The sequence below is a fragment of the Pogoniulus pusillus genome, chromosome 19 (genome assembly GCF_015220805.1).
Source record: "Pogoniulus pusillus isolate bPogPus1 chromosome 19, bPogPus1.pri, whole genome shotgun sequence".
NCBI lineage: Eukaryota > Metazoa > Chordata > Aves > Piciformes > Lybiidae > Pogoniulus > Pogoniulus pusillus.
The window spans coordinates 5,462,325-5,478,539 of NC_087282.1; the positions used below are offsets into that span (position 1 = coordinate 5,462,325).

A 16,215-nucleotide genomic window follows, 5' to 3' on the forward strand; every position below is an offset into this window, starting at 1 on the left:
ACCAGCCACCCTGCAACCACCTGTGAGCGTGTGGCAGAGGTGCTGGGAGCAGGTCTCTTAAGGGAGTCTGCTCACCTCCTGCACCCTGGGGACATGATCTGCCCCTGCTGTGTCCTCAGAAAGAGCAGAACTGCTCCCAGATAGCATCCCAGGGCAGGGCAGGAGCTGCTGGACGTGTCAGTGGGGCAGCAGAGAAAGAACCTCCCTGTGTTACCTACCCTGGCTGTCTCTGCCCTCTCACCCACCACAAACATCCAACTACTGAGGAGCCGCCGGCTCTCCAAAGCCCCAGCTGGAGCAGCCACCCCGGGGACTCCTCATGGCCCTGCCCAAAGGGGAAAAGTTCAGGAATGCAGAAAAGTTGCCAGCATGGCCAGCTCTCCAGGCCACAGCCAAGGCTGAGGGCTTCAACTTTTAACACATGATCACATAACCAGTAAACAACTCTCTTTGCCTTCTCCCCCCACCAGAGCTTTGCTAGCTCTCTCTGCAGCCACCCGAGGTTGAGACACAGGACAGGAGCCCCCAAGAACAGCACAGGCACAGGGGTCAGCAGGAGGAGGCAGCTCTCACCTTCGTACAGCTGGGCATACTGGGGGAAGCCTGCTGCTCGCAGCCAGGCACAAGCTTTCTTGGCTTCAGTTTCTGAAAGAAAGCAAAGAACTGGCTTGAGAATCCCATTTGGCACCAGCAACACCCCTTGGAGCAGCAACCTGCTCCCTGCCATCTCCTGAGCACCCCACCTGGCAGCAGTGGTGCTGCCCAGAGACACAACTCATTGCCCCCCATCTCCTGAGCACCAGGCAGCAGTGGAGCACCTCAGAGGCACAACTCACTCTCCCTCATCTCCTGAGCACCTGGCAGCAGTGGTGCTCTCCAGACCCCCAACTCACTCTCCCTCATCTCCTGAGCACCTGGCAGCAGTGGTGCTCTCCAGACCCCCAACTCACTCTCCCTCATCTCCTGAGCACCTGGCAGCAGTGGTGCTCTCCAGACCCCCAACTCACTCTCCCTCATCTCCTGAGCACCTGGCAGCAGTGGTGCTCTCCAGACCCCCAACTCACTCTCCCTCATCTCCTGAGCACCTGGCAGCAGTGGTGCTCTCCAGACCCCCAACTCACTCTCCCTCATCTCCTGAGCACCCCACTTGGCAACAGTAGTGCTCTCCAGACCCACAACTCACACTCCCTCATCTCCTGAGCACCCCATTTGACAGCAGAGCTGCTCCACAGAGCCACAACCTGCTCACTTCCAGCTCCTGAGCATCCTATCTGGCAGCAGCGATGCCCCCCAAAGCCACAGCCCACTGCCTCCCACCTCCTGAGCCCATGTTTCATGTGCACAAAGTCAAGGCTGGGTTGTGCCGGTGCACAGAGTGGAGATTTCAGCCCAATGGAGCAGAAACCACCTAGTTCAGCCTCCCTACTAGCAGAAGGCAAGGAGGAGGAGGTAATGTGGGAGTAACAGGGCTGGGAGACAGGATTTTAACCTCCTGAAGAAACATTTCATTTCTGAACCCACCAAACCAAACACAGCTCTGTGCCAGGCAAGGGAGGAAGATCTTTGTTTTTAATAATTAGTTCCAAGCTCATCAAAGCTTCAGGCTGGTCACTTTTGCAAACATCCTCCAGAGAAGCCTGCCAAATAAACCTTTTCTTCTCCCTCCTCCTTCCCCTTTCCCATCACCCCACCTCTTCCTTCTAGCTGGCGGGCACCAAACCCCTGATGCTTTCCTACAGCCCCTGCCTGGTTGGTTGCCACCTCTCACACACAGTCCAGCTCTCGCCCACCCAACAGCCCACACTATTTGCTGGGAAACTCCTCAACTTTACACAACTCGAGGGAAAAAACAGCCCAAAGCTCAGGCAGCCAAAGCAAGCTGCTGCCTGCTGTCAGTCTGCTGAGGTTTATATACTCCTGAGAGTCACAAACGTCTGACCTCAGGGGTAGAAAATGTGACGGCAGTTTCTAGGAGGCACCACCCAGCGCAGGCTGAACTGAGGCTGGACCCACCCAGAGCAGATTGCAATGAAACACCCCAATTTCATCACCACCCAGCACCAGCCTCAGCTGAATTCCCAATCACAAAGCTACAGCAAGGGACAAAAAGAAATAAAAAAGCTCAAAACAAGCAGTTCAGTTAAGGACAGGATCAAACCAGAACCCTGGACCCAAGTACTTGAGGAGTTTTGGGAAGCTGTTTTGGAAGAAGCATCAGCATCTGGGTCCAAACAGTGCAGCTGTCTTTAGCTGGGCCATGAGCCCAGCTGAAATCCTAGGGCTGACCCCTCCTGCCCTCAGGATGCAGTAATCTCTGTGGAGACCTCAGCTCAGGAGCCTGACCAGGTCAGCCTGGTCTCTGTGGAGCACTGCATGCCTCCTGCACATCCTGGCACCCCCAGAGGGGCAGGTGCCTTGTGGCTGTGACTGTCCAGCTGGGAAGGCTCCAAGATTCATGCTCCTTGAGTGGTCCTTGGGCACAACAGCTCTGCAGAGCCCAGGGATGGGCATTCCCCAGAACCTACCAGACCCTCTCCTGCTCCACTCCACTCTCCCTCAGCTCACAGCAGTCATTGGCCCCCGAGGCCAGCATGGCCCAGACAAGAACAGTGCTACCAGCCTCCCACCCGCCCCTGCTCCGTGGTGTCCTGGCCCCCTGCTGCCCACCGTCCCCAGGGAGGGACAGCTCTGGCGTCCCTCTCCGAGAGGACAGCAAAGCAGAGGGCAGCCTGAAGCGGAGCTGCCTGCCGAGCTTACCCCTGATGCCGGAGGGGCTGAGCCGGTAGAAGAGCATGGTCCTGGTGCCAGCCAGCAGCGCTCGGCTGGCCAGGGGAGGCGCAGCTGACACCCAGGGTGGCCGCGGTCACCTCACCGTGGGCAGCAGCAGGGTCCCGGGGCTGCGGTCTGCAGCAGGATGCTCCCAGCTTGGCTGCCCATGGCCGGGTGGAAACGAGGAGTCAGAGCACGACATTTCCTTCCCTTCCACCGCCTCCTCCCGGCCAGGGGCTGGCGGGAGGCCGAGGGGAACCAGTGCTCTCCTCGCCCCATTTCAGTGCCAAGCTCCAGGCTTTGCCCGCTGCAGAGACTCCTGCATCCTTCCGGAGCTCCATCCAGTGGGTGCAAACCCACCGAGGGATCTGCTCACCCCCAGCCCTCGACATGCCAAAGAGCTGGCAGGGAAAAGGTTTCCAAGTGTCCCTGTCCAGGATGGAGCCAGGGCCAACTTCCTCCTGCTGCCCGCCCTTCCCACAGACGTGCTTTCCCAGGGATGTGCAGGAAAGGACGGGCAGGTTAACACTGGGCTTGTTCAGCCTGCAGAAGAGAATGCTCCAGGGAGACCTTATTGTGCCCTCCTGTACCTAAAGGGGCTGTAAGAAAGCTGGGGATAGGGTTTATAGCAGAGCCTCTTGTGACAGCACAAGGGGCGATGGTTTCATCTAAACCAGGGAGATTCAGACTAGATGGAAGGAAAAACACTTTTTATACTGAGAGGGGTGAGACCCCGGCCCAGGCTGTTCAGAGAGCTGGTAGGTGGTGGGGAGGGACTGTTTGCAAGGTCTTGTAATGACAGGACAAGGGGAGATTGAAACTGGATGTTAGGAAGAAGTTGTTTGTGGTGAGGGTGGTGAGACACTGGCACAGGTTGCCCAGGGAGGTTGTGGAGCACAGAAGCATGGAATGTGATCATAGATCACATTGGGTGATTCTCTGCTCCACAGCCTCCCTGGAGGTGTTCAAGGCCAGGCTGGATGAAGCCTTGAGTGACCTGTTCTGGTAGGAGGTGTCCCTGCCTATGACAGCATCTGCTGCTGTGGAGCTGGTGGACAATCATAGAACCACAGAACGGTAGGGGTTGGAAGGGACCTCTGGAGAGCATCTATTCCAATCCTCCTGCTAATGCAGGTACACCTAGACCAGGCTGCACAGAGATGCAATGTCCACGAGGATTTTTTAAGCCTCCAAAGAAGGAGACTCCACACTCTCTCTGGGCAGTGTGTTCCAGTGCTCTGTCATCCTACGACACCGGGAATCAAAGCCTCCTATGTTCTCACTGCCCCTGGTCCTGTCACTGGCCACCGCTAAAAAGACCCCAGCCCCAACCTCATGCCCTCCACTCTTTACATATTTGGATGCATTTATAAGATCCCCTCTCAGTCTTCTCATTTTCAGGCTAAAAAGCCTCTCCTGGTAAGAGAGATGGTTCAGTCCTCCCATCGTCATCATGGCCCTTTGTTGGACTCTCCAGTAGTTCCCTCTCCCTCTTGAACTAGGGAGCCCAAAGCTGGACACAACACTCCAGGCATAGCCTTCACCATATCTTCCCTTTATCATTTCAGAAGCCCAAGTGTTTCTCCACAGAGCAGAACTAGCTAGAGAAACTAAATTCTCATTAACAGACACAGCACAAGTTGTGTGAAACTAAATTCTCATTAACAGACACAGCACAAGTTGTGTGAAACTAAATTCTCATTAACAGACACAGCACAAGTTGTGTGAAACTAAATTCTCATTAACAGACACAGCACAAGTTGTGTGCTCACCACATGCCAGCTCCTGCCACCACCCAGGAACCCTCCTTCTGATGCAGGCAGGACACAAAGAGATGGCATCACAGATGGGAAGAGGGGCTGGTGGCTTCCTGGAAGCCTTGCACAAGGCTTGTCTGCCCATGTCAGCATTGCCCAGCTGTCAGCAGCACTGCCAAACCTGTCAGCCACCTTCGCCCACCTCTGACAGAGCAGCGAGGATGCTCACAAAGTTGATAACCAGTTCAATGAATGAAGGCAGGGAAGGTAGATGAGAGATCCTGTTATGTCTCCCACTTCAAAGGAAGCTCTCCACATGAGATGAGCCTTGAACACCCTCACCTGAACATCTCCATGGTAGGGGAATCAGCAAGCACCTGAACATCATAGAATCATAGAATCAACCAGGTTGGAAGAGACCTCCAAGATCATCCAGTCCAACCTATCCCCCAGCCCTAGCCAGTCAACCAGACCATGGCACTAAGTGCCTCATTCAGTCTTTTCTTGAAGACCCCCAGGGACAGTGCCTCCACCACCTCCCTGGGCAGCCCATTCCAATGGGAAATCACTCTCTCTGTGAAGAACTTCTTCCTAATATCCAGCCTATACCTACCCTGGCACACCAGCAAGCACCTGAACATCCCCACGGTAGGGGAACCAGCACCAATGCACTCACTGGACAAAGCTTCTGGTGGTGCACAGCCCCCAGGTATCACCAGAGAGTCCTCTCCAGTCAAAGAGTCAAAGACTCTGCCCTTCTCCAGCAGCTGCTGAGGCTGGGTGTTGTTTCCCCAGGAAAAGGCATCCACGGATTCTCTCCTCTCTCCTGTGCTCAAGCAGGGGCACACACTGTGGTCCAAGTGCCACTGGAGTTGATGTGCCACCGTGGGCCATCAGAAAGCAGGTTCAGTGGGAGCAGCTCCACCAGATTGGCTGCTGCAAAGTGATCTGGGGATGGAGGGCACTGCATCCCCTGCCACAGACTGGGACTCTGGAGCCCCCAGCACATCCTGACAGACCAGGGCAGCGGGCAGAAAGCAAAGGCAGAGAAAGAGGCAATCATTTTGCTAGTGAAAGTGGAAGAAGAGGATGAAAATAAACATGAAAGTGTGTGTGTGTGGGAAGGACAAAATCCCACCCACAACCTTCCTGCAGTCACTGCTCCATGGCATGTCACAGAATCACAGAATCAGTCAGGGTTGCAAGGCACCATAAGCATCAGCCAGTTCCAACCCCCCTGCCATGGGCAGGGACATCTCACACTAGATCAGGCTGCCCACAGCCTCAGCCAGCCTGGCCTTAAACACCTCCAGGGATGAGGCTTCCACCATCTCCCTGGGCAACCCCTTCCAGGCTCTCACCACCCTCATGCTGAACAATTTCTTCCCAACATCCAGGCTGAATCTACCCATGTCCACCTTTGTTCCATTCCCCCCAGTCCTATCCTTACCTGACAGCCTAAAAAGTCCCTCCCCAGCTTTCCTGTAGGCCACCTTCAGAGGCCACAAAAAGGTCACCTGGGAGCCTTCTCTCCAGATTGAACAGTCTCAACTCCCTCAGTGTCTCCTCACAGCAGAGCAGCTCCAGCCCTCTGCTCATCCTCGTGGCCCTTCTCTGGACACCTTCCAGTACATCCATAGCCCCCCTGTAACAGTGGCTCCAGACCTGGATGCAGCACTCCAGGTGGGGTCTCATCAGTGCAGAGGAGGAGGAGGATCACTTCCCTCACCCTGCTGCCCACACTGCTCTTGATGCAGCCCAGGCTCTGGTTGGCTCTCTGGGCTGCTTTCTGCTGTCCCTAGATGCAACCCAATGGCAGACCCATGAAGGCTCTTACAGGAACAGCTCCTGGCCGTGGGGCATCTGGAGCCTGACACCTCTCCCTCAAGTACTTTTGGGGTTACAACTACCCCAGCTCTGACACAGAGCAGGCGTGGGGTGGGGGGGGGAAGCCTGAGAGGTGCACTAAAAGCTCTAAAAGGAGCTTGCTGGCAGACAGGAGGTTGGGGTAATTACAGGCAGGAAAGCCACTTCCCAGAACCCCGGCTCTGCACTTTCGCTTTAGGAACCAGCAATCACAGCCGGGCAGTCACAGCCCAGCTCCTCACAGACAGTTTCCAAACGCCCCATTAAAACAGTCCCCCGCAGCCAATTGCAGTGTGAAAGGCAAACCACAGCGTGGGACTGCCCACATCTTACATCATGGAAAGCCATGGAGGCAGCTGCGGGCGGGAAGGCTCAGTCCCTGCCTGCCTGCCACACTGCTGCTGCTGGGGGAAGACTTCTCTTTTCTTTTCCTTTTGCTGTTTTCTTTCCATCCTGCCTCAAAAGAAGCTGCTGCCTACACTCTGCAGGAGTGGAGCTCAGCTGCCCAGCCCACAGAGAGAAAAACTTGCCTCCTTTTAACTCACCAAAATCCTCACACATCTCCCAAAGCAGGGGTTTGCACCTTTGCTGCTTGAAAAAGTGAGGAGCTGAAACATCCCCATCCCATGGGAAACACCTACCCAGCTGCTGCTGAAACCACTGGGGCTGAGGCACTACCTGTTAGGAAGGAATTCACCCAGTGCAGTGCTCACAGCAACCAGTGCCACCTCTGGGAATGGGGCATCACCCAAACACACCCCAGGGACAGACGCAGACCCCCTCCCGTGCTGACTGAAGGCACTTCTCACCCATGTGCTCTTAGGGCCAGGAGGGCCAATGCTATCCTGGGGTGTATTAGAAGGGCTGTGGTTAGTAGGTCAGACAAGTTCTCCTGTTCTTCTGCTCTGCCCTGCTGAGGCCACATCTGGAGTACTGTACCCCAGTAGTGTGTCAGAACTGGGGTCCAAGAGGGACACAGAACTGCTTGAGAGAGTCCAGCACAGAGCCACAAAGCTGCTGAAGGGAAGGGAACATCTCTCTTACAAGGAGAGCCTGAGGGAGCTGGGGCTGTGCTGCTTGGAGAGGAGGAGACTAAAAGGTGACCTCACCAATGGTTATCAATATGTGCAGGGTGAGTGCCAGGAGGCTGGAGCCAGGCTCTGCTGGGTGATGCCTGATGGCAGGCCAAGGGGCAGTGGGTGGAAGCTGAGGCAGAGAAAGTTTCATGTAAACATGAGGGGGAATTTTTTCCCTGTGAGGGTGACAGAGCACTGGAACAGGCTGCCCAGGGGGGTTGTGGAGTTTCCCCCTCTAGAGGTATTCAGAACCCACCTGGATGTGTCCCTGTGTGGTCTGCTCTAGGTGACCCTGCTCTGGCAGGGGGTTGAACTGGACGAGCTTCCCAGGTCCTTTCCAGCCCCTGACATCCTGTGATTCTATGATTCACCCTTGGCCACCTCCCCACTGTGCCAGGCCTTGCTGCCCTCACCAAGCTGGGCTTTTGGAGCTAGAGAGGCAGTGCTGAGCTTCACACAGCCACAGGCATCCCTCGTCCACGCACAGTTTGGCACTCAGCACCCATAAATACCAGTTATCTGCTTCCAGCTCCCAGCACCATCCAGCAGGCTGGGGAGATTCCCAAGCTGCCAGCATGGAGAGGGCAGGCAGAGAGGAATGAGAGGTGGCTGGATGCTCTCCCAGCCACGGAGGGTTTCCATAATTATCCTTCACATGGTAAATAAGGCTCACACGTTTTGGGAACTGCTCCTTGCTGCGTCGCCAACCAGGAATTGTTCAGATGCCTGCACTGCCTCCAGCCCCAGAATGTCCTCTCTGCTCCCAAGGGCATCTCTCCTGGGGATGGCACCATGCCACGGGGTGATGACACTGCAGGGGCACTGCTGGCCCTCATGGTGACCAGGGCCATCATCACCCTGGTCACGAACCAGGCAGCTGCTGCATGGAGCAGGTGAACACGAGGGAAGCCTGAAGGTAAAACTGACCCTAGAGGCAAAGCAGAAACTGGTGGCCAGTGCCTGCATGGGTGTCAGTATCTGAGCTCCAGCTGGTACATCATAGGCAAGAAGCTATCAGAAGAGACTGAGGCTGTCAGGTTTCTGGATCACCTTGTGCACCACCCTCACACGTCACCCCAAACTCCTTCAACTCCCAGATGCTCTTCATCCACTGGCCAGGTCACCTCTCTTCCTCCCCCATAACCCCATGGCAGTATCCAGCTTTGGAAGGTGCTGATGCCCAGCGTCCTGTGCCCTGGACAACAGCAAGGCTGAGCAGCAGCTCCTCAGCATAAGACAGTGGAAAGGAAGGAAAGGCCCTAGGACACCAAACAAACAGTGCTCTGTTGTCAGAGCCAAGTTCCTACATAACAGAACAAACCCCACTCATGCCCCCAACCCAGAGCAGAGGCAGCATCATGCAGGGTGTGCCTGGATCCTGCCCTGGGCAGCAGCCTCCCAAGAAGCAAGACTCCCCCAGTCCTTATCTCTGTCCTAGCCACACCTCGGCTCCATGCCAGGGCTGCGTGTAACCATCGTTATCAACTGGATGTGACAGCTTTGGGGTCTTCTCCAGCAAATGAGCCAAACAGGAGTCTTATGTCTGCTTTATTCTGCTCCAGAGAAAGTTAAACCACCCCAAGCAAGCAAAACCTTGTGCTCTGCAGAGCAGAAACATGACTGGCAGACCTCAGCCACGAGGAAGTCCAGGGCAATGCCAGAGTTCAGTTCTGCACCATGACCAGACAAAGGGAAGCTTCTCCCCTTGGAGGACCCAATCCAGGAGCTGCATTTGACCACCACCATGTCCACCAGCACCACTCTCAGCAACTTAAATTCACACTTGCAGCCTTTGCAAGTGAAGCTGGCAAGGCACCACTGAAGCAGCCACATCAGGCCCAAGTGAATGAGGTTTCACCATGTCTTAGTGGCATGCAAACACATTTGTTACTTTCTTTGCCACAGAAAAGGGGATAAAACTCCTCCCTTCCCTTTCCCTCCCCTCCCCAGCACAGGAGCCCTGCAGTCACTCAGGGGTTAAATGTCCCGTGCTGGAGTGCTGCAGCTGCAGAGCAGATGTTTGGTCAGAACCAGGGGATGGAAAGGGCACCAAAACAAAGGTGCAGGAAGGTGAAGACCCTGATCCATCCTCCTTGCCTCCTCCACCTGCATTTTCACAGCTGCTCTGACTGCAGAGGAACAACAGACAGGGCAGGAACCATCCCCACTCTGCACCTCAGGGACCACAGCAGCAAGTTCCCTTGGCAGGAGCAGAGGGCCCAGGAGAAGCCTCAGTTTCCATGACTGAAGAAAGCAAAGGCAAAGTTCAGGGGAGAGAAGCAGGATGAAAGCAGCTAACTCAGAGGCTGAGGAAAATCAGTCTGCCTTGCCCATCCTGTCTCCCACCCCTTCTAAAACTGCACTGCTCTCTCTTCCTGTTGGTCATCCCATGGGACTCAGGCACACTTTGTTTGGAGAAGCAAAAGCTTGTCCCTCGAAGGAAGATAGAAGTGCCAGAAGCTCTGCTTCAGTAGCACAGGGCATAGTATTGGTTGGATGCTGCAGAGATCACCTTTCCCTGATGAGAGTGGATGGCATCATGACTGGCTGGGCATGGACAACAACAGAAGTCTGCTTTTGTGGTGCTTGGAAGAGCACTGGACACAGCACCAACAAAATGATGCACATGTAACTGATCCCCACCTCCAATGTGCTCCGAGGTTCAGGTCTAGAGAGCTGCATCCCGGTGCTGATTTTGCCATGTGCAGTATGAGACCCAACCCAAGCATCACCAAAGGCAAGGAAGGTCAAAACAAGACTAGTTTGACTAACAAACCAGACTCATCATCAGCTCTCACCTCTGCAGAGAGCTCTCAACCCCACAGCACAGCATCTGCACCGATGTGCATTCCCATCTGCAGCCAGCGCAACCTGCTGCAGCTTCTCTCCTGCATGGCAAGCTCAGGAGCCATCTTCAGCTCCTTCTGTTAAATCCAGATACTAAAAAACAATCACTCATTTCACAGAGAAGGGGATTTCCTCCCTCCTGCATGCATTTATTCAGACTAAGCAGCAATGTGCACTGCCAGAGGAACCCCACGCAGCAGCACTCCCTTGTGAGCTCTGCAGCTTTTTCCATGTCATACACAGTTCCTAGCTGAGGAGCACACAGGCTCCTCTGGACTGTGGTGGGAGTCCTGAAGCCCCCTGGGGGTGGCAAGCACAAAGCCACAGCTCTCACACATGCCCTGGTGCAGAAACACAGCTTCCCAAAGGAGAACTGGGCACCATTCCCTCTGCAGTGGCACACAGGTTGCTTTAAGGCTCTTCTCGCTGGTTCACAGAATCACTACAGTTGGAAAAGACCTTCAAGATCATCGAGTCCAAGCATTCTGGACTTGGTCTCTGTCAGGGCCACTGCTACACCATATCCTTGAGCACCATATCGAGATGACTTCCAAATACACTCAACCATCTCCTCAGGCAGCCTGTTCTGCTCTTTGCCAACCCTTTTGGGATAGAAGTTTTTCCTAAACGTCTAACCTAAACCTCTCCTGCCATCATTTGATGCAATTTTCTCCCCTCCTTTAAGGCTGCAACACAAAGGGAAGCCAGAATCACACATTTTCCCAGCTCTGTGCAATAATCAGTCTCACCAAACCTCTCCTGCCAACTCTGACAGTTACTCCAAAGCCATTCCTGCTCCTGCCTGCCACATGCCCTCAAACAGCAGTCCACAGGATTTGCTCTATCAACTGCTCCCTGCTTCCACCAGGCAACATGGACTGGAGACAGGCAAGAGAATCACAGAATCAGTCAGGGCTGGAAGGGACCACAAGGATCATCTAGTTCCAACCCCCCTGCCACGGGCAGGGACACCCTACCCTAGATCAGGCCGGCCAGAAGGTGCTCAGTGCTTCAGCACAGATGCTGATCACTCAACCTGAGAAAATCCCACTCCAGGTCAGAGAGACCTCTGCAGAACTCAGGCGTTGAGCCCCACGAGGTTCTGCATGTGCAGCTGCCCACACACCAGCCCTTGCCCTGCAAACAGCACACTCCAGGCTCATTCACAGCGTGCCCCTCCCAGCCTCCTCCCCAATGGGACCACCTCCATGCAACCCCTCTGGGACAAATGACAAATCAAAGCATAAAACTAACCAAAAAAACCCTCACCAAACCCCAAGTTCCACAAAGCAGTCAAAGACCACTTCTGCAACGACAGGTCAGTGCACACCGGGCCAGCAGCTTCACCCTGCCCATGATCTGCTGAGTTTAGAGCTCAGCAGGAGCCTGCACCCAGCGTCCAACAGCGCGGCTGAGTATTACTCACTGCGGCTCACGGTGGCATTTCCCTCCTCATGCCACAGCTCAGAGTCTCGAAGCCCTCTCCCCTCCCCCTCCACGCCTTCCTTTCCTCTCGCTTTGAACCGCTTGCAAGCAAACTGGCGTCGGCAGGCGATGCCACGTCCCGCCGCACGGCTGGCACCAGCAGCGGCGCCGGCTGCGGGGCAGGCTGATGGAAACGCATCTTGGCGTGGGCTCAGGCAGCGAGGCAAGGTTAGCGGAGCCGGCGTGGCCAGCGACCGCCACGCTGCCACCAGCTGGGCTGGCTCCCTGAGAGCCCAGATACTGTAAGGCTGCAGCAGCTGAAGGAGGGAGCCGAGGGCTTGGCAGCACAGCCACAGGCAGCACGACTCAAACCAGCCTGTCCTCTTTGGCTTCCATTTCCCCTTCTTCCTACCCGGCACAGCCTAATTTCAGGGGGCTCCCAGCGTGCCCCAAGAGCTACCCCTCTCCTGTTGGCCAAAACTTAGGGATCGTTTCCAGGAGAAATAAAAACAAATGGAAAACCTACTCTCTCTTAGAAGTTAAAAAAACAACCCCAAAGCAACCGAACGACAGCTCCTAACCCTCCCCTCACCCTGCCACTCGAAAGCCAAAGCAAAGGCATCCTTGACAAGGAAAAAAGTCGGTTTAGACTCTCCCCCCAACTGAAACCACCCAACGCCAACACAAGGCTGGGACGCCAGCAGACTCACCATGGCAGAAGCTGTTAATCCTGGCTTTGCTCATTGGAAACCGTGGCTTAAACGCAGAGAAGAATATCAGCATGACCACCGCCAGCCTCCTCCAGCCCCCGCCGCAGCCACCCCACGGTCACCCACCAGCGGCCAGGAGCTCTCTCAAGCCCAGCCCTTGTCGCGGGCAGTCAGCTGGGGAGCTTCAATTTTTCCATGTGCGCCGAGCTAACGAAGTTTGCCTTCATCGACCCTGCTGCCCGGGCAGCGCCTCGTTCCCGGGTGGAAGCGAAAAGGACATCTCCGGCCGCGCCGAGGCTGAAGCCGCCCGGAGCGCGGGGGCGGGAGCCGCGGGGGCGCGCCCCGGCGCGGAGCGCAGCGCAGCGCAGCGCACATGCTCGCCGCACGCCGCTTAACGGCTGCCAGCGCTCCCAGCCCTGCCCGAGCGGAGGGACGGGCTCGCCGGCCCCGCAGCAGCCATCCCTGCGGCTGTTCCTCCGAGCGGCCGAATCACAGCGGCACAGAAAACATCCGGCTGGGAGAGACCTCAAAGATCATCCAGCCCCAACCTTCGACCCATAGAATCATAACCATAGAATCAAGCAACCAGGTTGGAAGAGACCCCCAAGGTCTTCCCAGTGGCACCTCACATCAGGATGTGGTACCATGATGGAGGGATGTGGTACCATGATGGAGGGATGTGGTACCATGATGGAGGGATGTGGTACCATGGTGGAGGGATGTGGTACCATGGAGGAGGGATCTACCAGAGAATTATAGAATCACAGAATCAGCCAGGCTGGAAGAGACCTCCAAGCTCAGCCAGTCCAACCTAGCACCCAGCCCTGGCCAATCAACCAGACCATGGCACTAAGTGCCCCAGCCAGGCTTTGCTTCAACACCTCCAGGGATGGTGACTCCACCACCTCCCTGGGCAGCCCATTCCAAAGGCAAATCATGTCCCTAAGCACCAGCTGCACAAGCTGCTTAATGAACACCCCAAAGCAGGGACATCAAGGTGGCCTGTCCTGGCCACAGGATGCCTACCTCAGTTGGGTAGGATACAACGTTCAACTTCAACTGCAAAACTCAGGGACTGAGATGATCCCAAAATTCCAGCACAGTGAGAGCTGGAAGGGACCTCTAGGAACCATCCAGTCCATCCCCACCCCAGCTAAAGCAGGGTCACCCCACAGCAGGTTGTCCAGGACTGCAATGTCCAGGTGGGTTTGGAATCTCTCCAGAGGACACTCCACAACCTCTCTGGGCTGTGGCACCCTCACAACAAAGTTCTTCCTCCTGTTCAGATGGAATCTCTTGAGTTCCAGTTTGTGCCTCTTGCCCCTGGTCCTGTCACTGGGCACCACTGGAAAGATTCTGGCCCTATTCTCTTGCCCCCTGCCTTTTAGCTGTTGATCAGCATTGATCAGATCCCCTCTCAAGCTGCTCTTCTCCAGGCTAAACAGCCCCAGGTCCCTCAGAGAGATGCTCCAGTGATGCTCAGGTATGAAATATCCCATAAAGATAGGGCTCTGGAATTGGGATCAACCAGGAACATGTGACACTGCCCTTCAGTGAGCCAGGGGAAAGGAGAGCAATGCAGACCACTCAGACCAGTCAATGCAGTCCTCCCTCCCCATCCCATCAAATGTTGATTCACTGAACCCCTGACTATGAACTTAAGGTCAGGGTCATAGAACCATAGAAAGGTTTAGGTTGGAAGTGACTTCAAAGATCACCCAGTTCCAACTCCCTGCCATAGGCAGGGACACCTCCCACTACAACAGGTTGCTCAAGGCCTCATCCAACCTGGCCTTGAACACCTCCAGGGAAGGAGCATCCACAACCTCCCTGGGCAACCTGTGTCAGTGTCTCACCACCCTCACTGCAAACAACTTCTGCCTATCATCCAGTTTCAGTCTCCCTTCTGACAGTTCAAACCCATTCCTCCTTATCCTGTCATTACAAGACCTTGTCAATAGTCCCTACCCAGTCGTCCTGTAGGTCCCCTTCAGATACTGGAAGGCTACTACAAGGTCTCCTGGAAGCCTTCTCTTCTCCAGGCTGCAGAGCCCCAACTCCCATAGCCTGTCCTCACAGCAGAGCTGCTGCAGCCCTCTGAGCATCTTGGTGGCCTCCTCTGGACTCACTCCAACAGTTCTATGTCTGTTTGCAGACCACAGGAGCTGCCAGCTTCAGGGCAATGTGTGAACAAAACCCTTCCTATGTGCAGATGGAAAAAAATCAAAGACATCTCCCATACCCTGAAGATACCAAAGAGAACTGAAAGCTTTGGAAGGAGATGGTTCATGGATGAGAACAGGAGAACTTGCCATCCAAGATATCTAGACTTAATTGTCTCATGTTCTTGATGTTCCTGGTCTGCACTCAACTTTTCAGTGCTTCACCTTGCCTTAGGATGCTCCTTTCCTCCATGAAGGGCTTGCCAACCTTTCCAGGCTCAGTGAAGCTGAGAGAAGGACCACTGTTGAAGCAAGAAGCTCTGGTTGACATGGAATCAGTCTCCCTAATGCAAAGCACATTATCCCCAGCTGCACTTCTCTGAGTCAGAGCTTTTGGCATCAATCATTTGAAGGTTGAGCTGCAGGATGCTCTCAGTTGAGCCGGACCTGGCAGGAGACATCCCAAGCCCAAAGCATATCAGGCTGGTAACTCCATCTGTGAGCAGACCTCGGAGAGGGGAGGGATGCAAAACCCAGCACAGCACAGGTGTCCAGCTGACAGCAGCACCCCCCTGTGCAGATGGGGAGGTGTCACAGCAGCATCCAAGCCACCAGTGAACATGTGTAAAATTTCCACCAGCTCAGGGAGTCAAAAGCCACTTCCAAATATGATCTCAGCCCCCAGCGATGCTGAGAAGCGCCAGGCCTCAGCACAACCACGCTGCTGCCCTTTGCCACTGGTGCAACAGAGGGTGCCTGGGCTGCTGCAGGCTCTGGCTCGCAGCGTCTGCTGCACCAAAGCTGCTACAGGACCCCCCAGAGATGTTTTGGCACAGCTTGGTCATGAAATCCGTGAGCCAAGAGGTCTTGGTCCTCCTGGGATGGAAAGCAAGACCTCCTCTTGCAAAAAAAAAGCTGGCAGTGGACTGGGCCAAATGATAAGCTTCAGAGTTTAACCAGTTTAAGAGGGACAGGGATCTGGTAGAGAAGGTCCAGCAGAGGGCTACAAGAATGATTAAGGGACTGGAGCACTGCCTGATGAGGAGAGGCTGAGGGACCTGGGGCTGCTTAGTCTGGAGAAGAGAAGACTGAGAGGGGATTTAATCAATGCTTGTAACTATCTGAGGGCTGGGGGTCAGGAGGGGGGGACAGGCTCTGCTCACTGCTCCCTGGGATAGGACAAGCAGCAGTGGATGGAAGCTGCAGCACAGGAGGTTCCAGCTCAACACAAGGGGGAACTTCTTGCCTGGAAGGGTCCCAGAGCACTGGCACAGGCTGCCCAGAGAGGTTGTGGAGTCTCTTTTCTGGAGGCTTTCAAGGCCTGTCTGGATGTGACCTGAGCTCGATTGGATGGTCCTGCTTTGGCAGGGGGGTTGGACTGGATGATCTCTTTGGGTTCCTTCCAACCCCTGACATCCTGTGAGCCTGTGATAACAAATAATGCTGCTGTTTTACCATGAAAAAGGACTTTCTGTGCACACAGACACCAAACTCTGGAGATGAAGGAAGCTGGTGGCCAATCTCCACAGGGGACACACCACCCACCCTGACACCAGCACTGAGACCAGCTGCCACACACACATCCTGCCCCCTGTAACACACT

At 55.1% G+C, this 16,215-nt stretch overlaps 1 protein-coding gene across 6 annotated transcripts in view; it reads right to left on the reverse strand.

Annotated features, from left to right (window-relative positions):
• The window catches only part of STARD8 (StAR related lipid transfer domain containing 8), a 72,051-nt gene that overhangs the window by 16,111 nt on the left and 39,725 nt on the right, over positions 1 to 16,215 (reverse strand). For 3 of the 6 annotated variants that reach the window (XM_064159022.1, XM_064159017.1, XM_064159023.1), the window contains one exon: positions 574 to 645. The exons of 1 other annotated variant lie outside the window; for it this stretch is intronic. In XM_064159022.1, the coding sequence (XP_064015092.1) occupies positions 574 to 645 (72 nt within the window). Of the gene's footprint in view, positions 1 to 573; positions 646 to 2,757; positions 2,780 to 12,450; positions 12,761 to 16,215 lie in introns of those variants that run through there. 2 more of the 6 variants (XM_064159019.1, XM_064159020.1) reach the window with 2 other exon arrangements.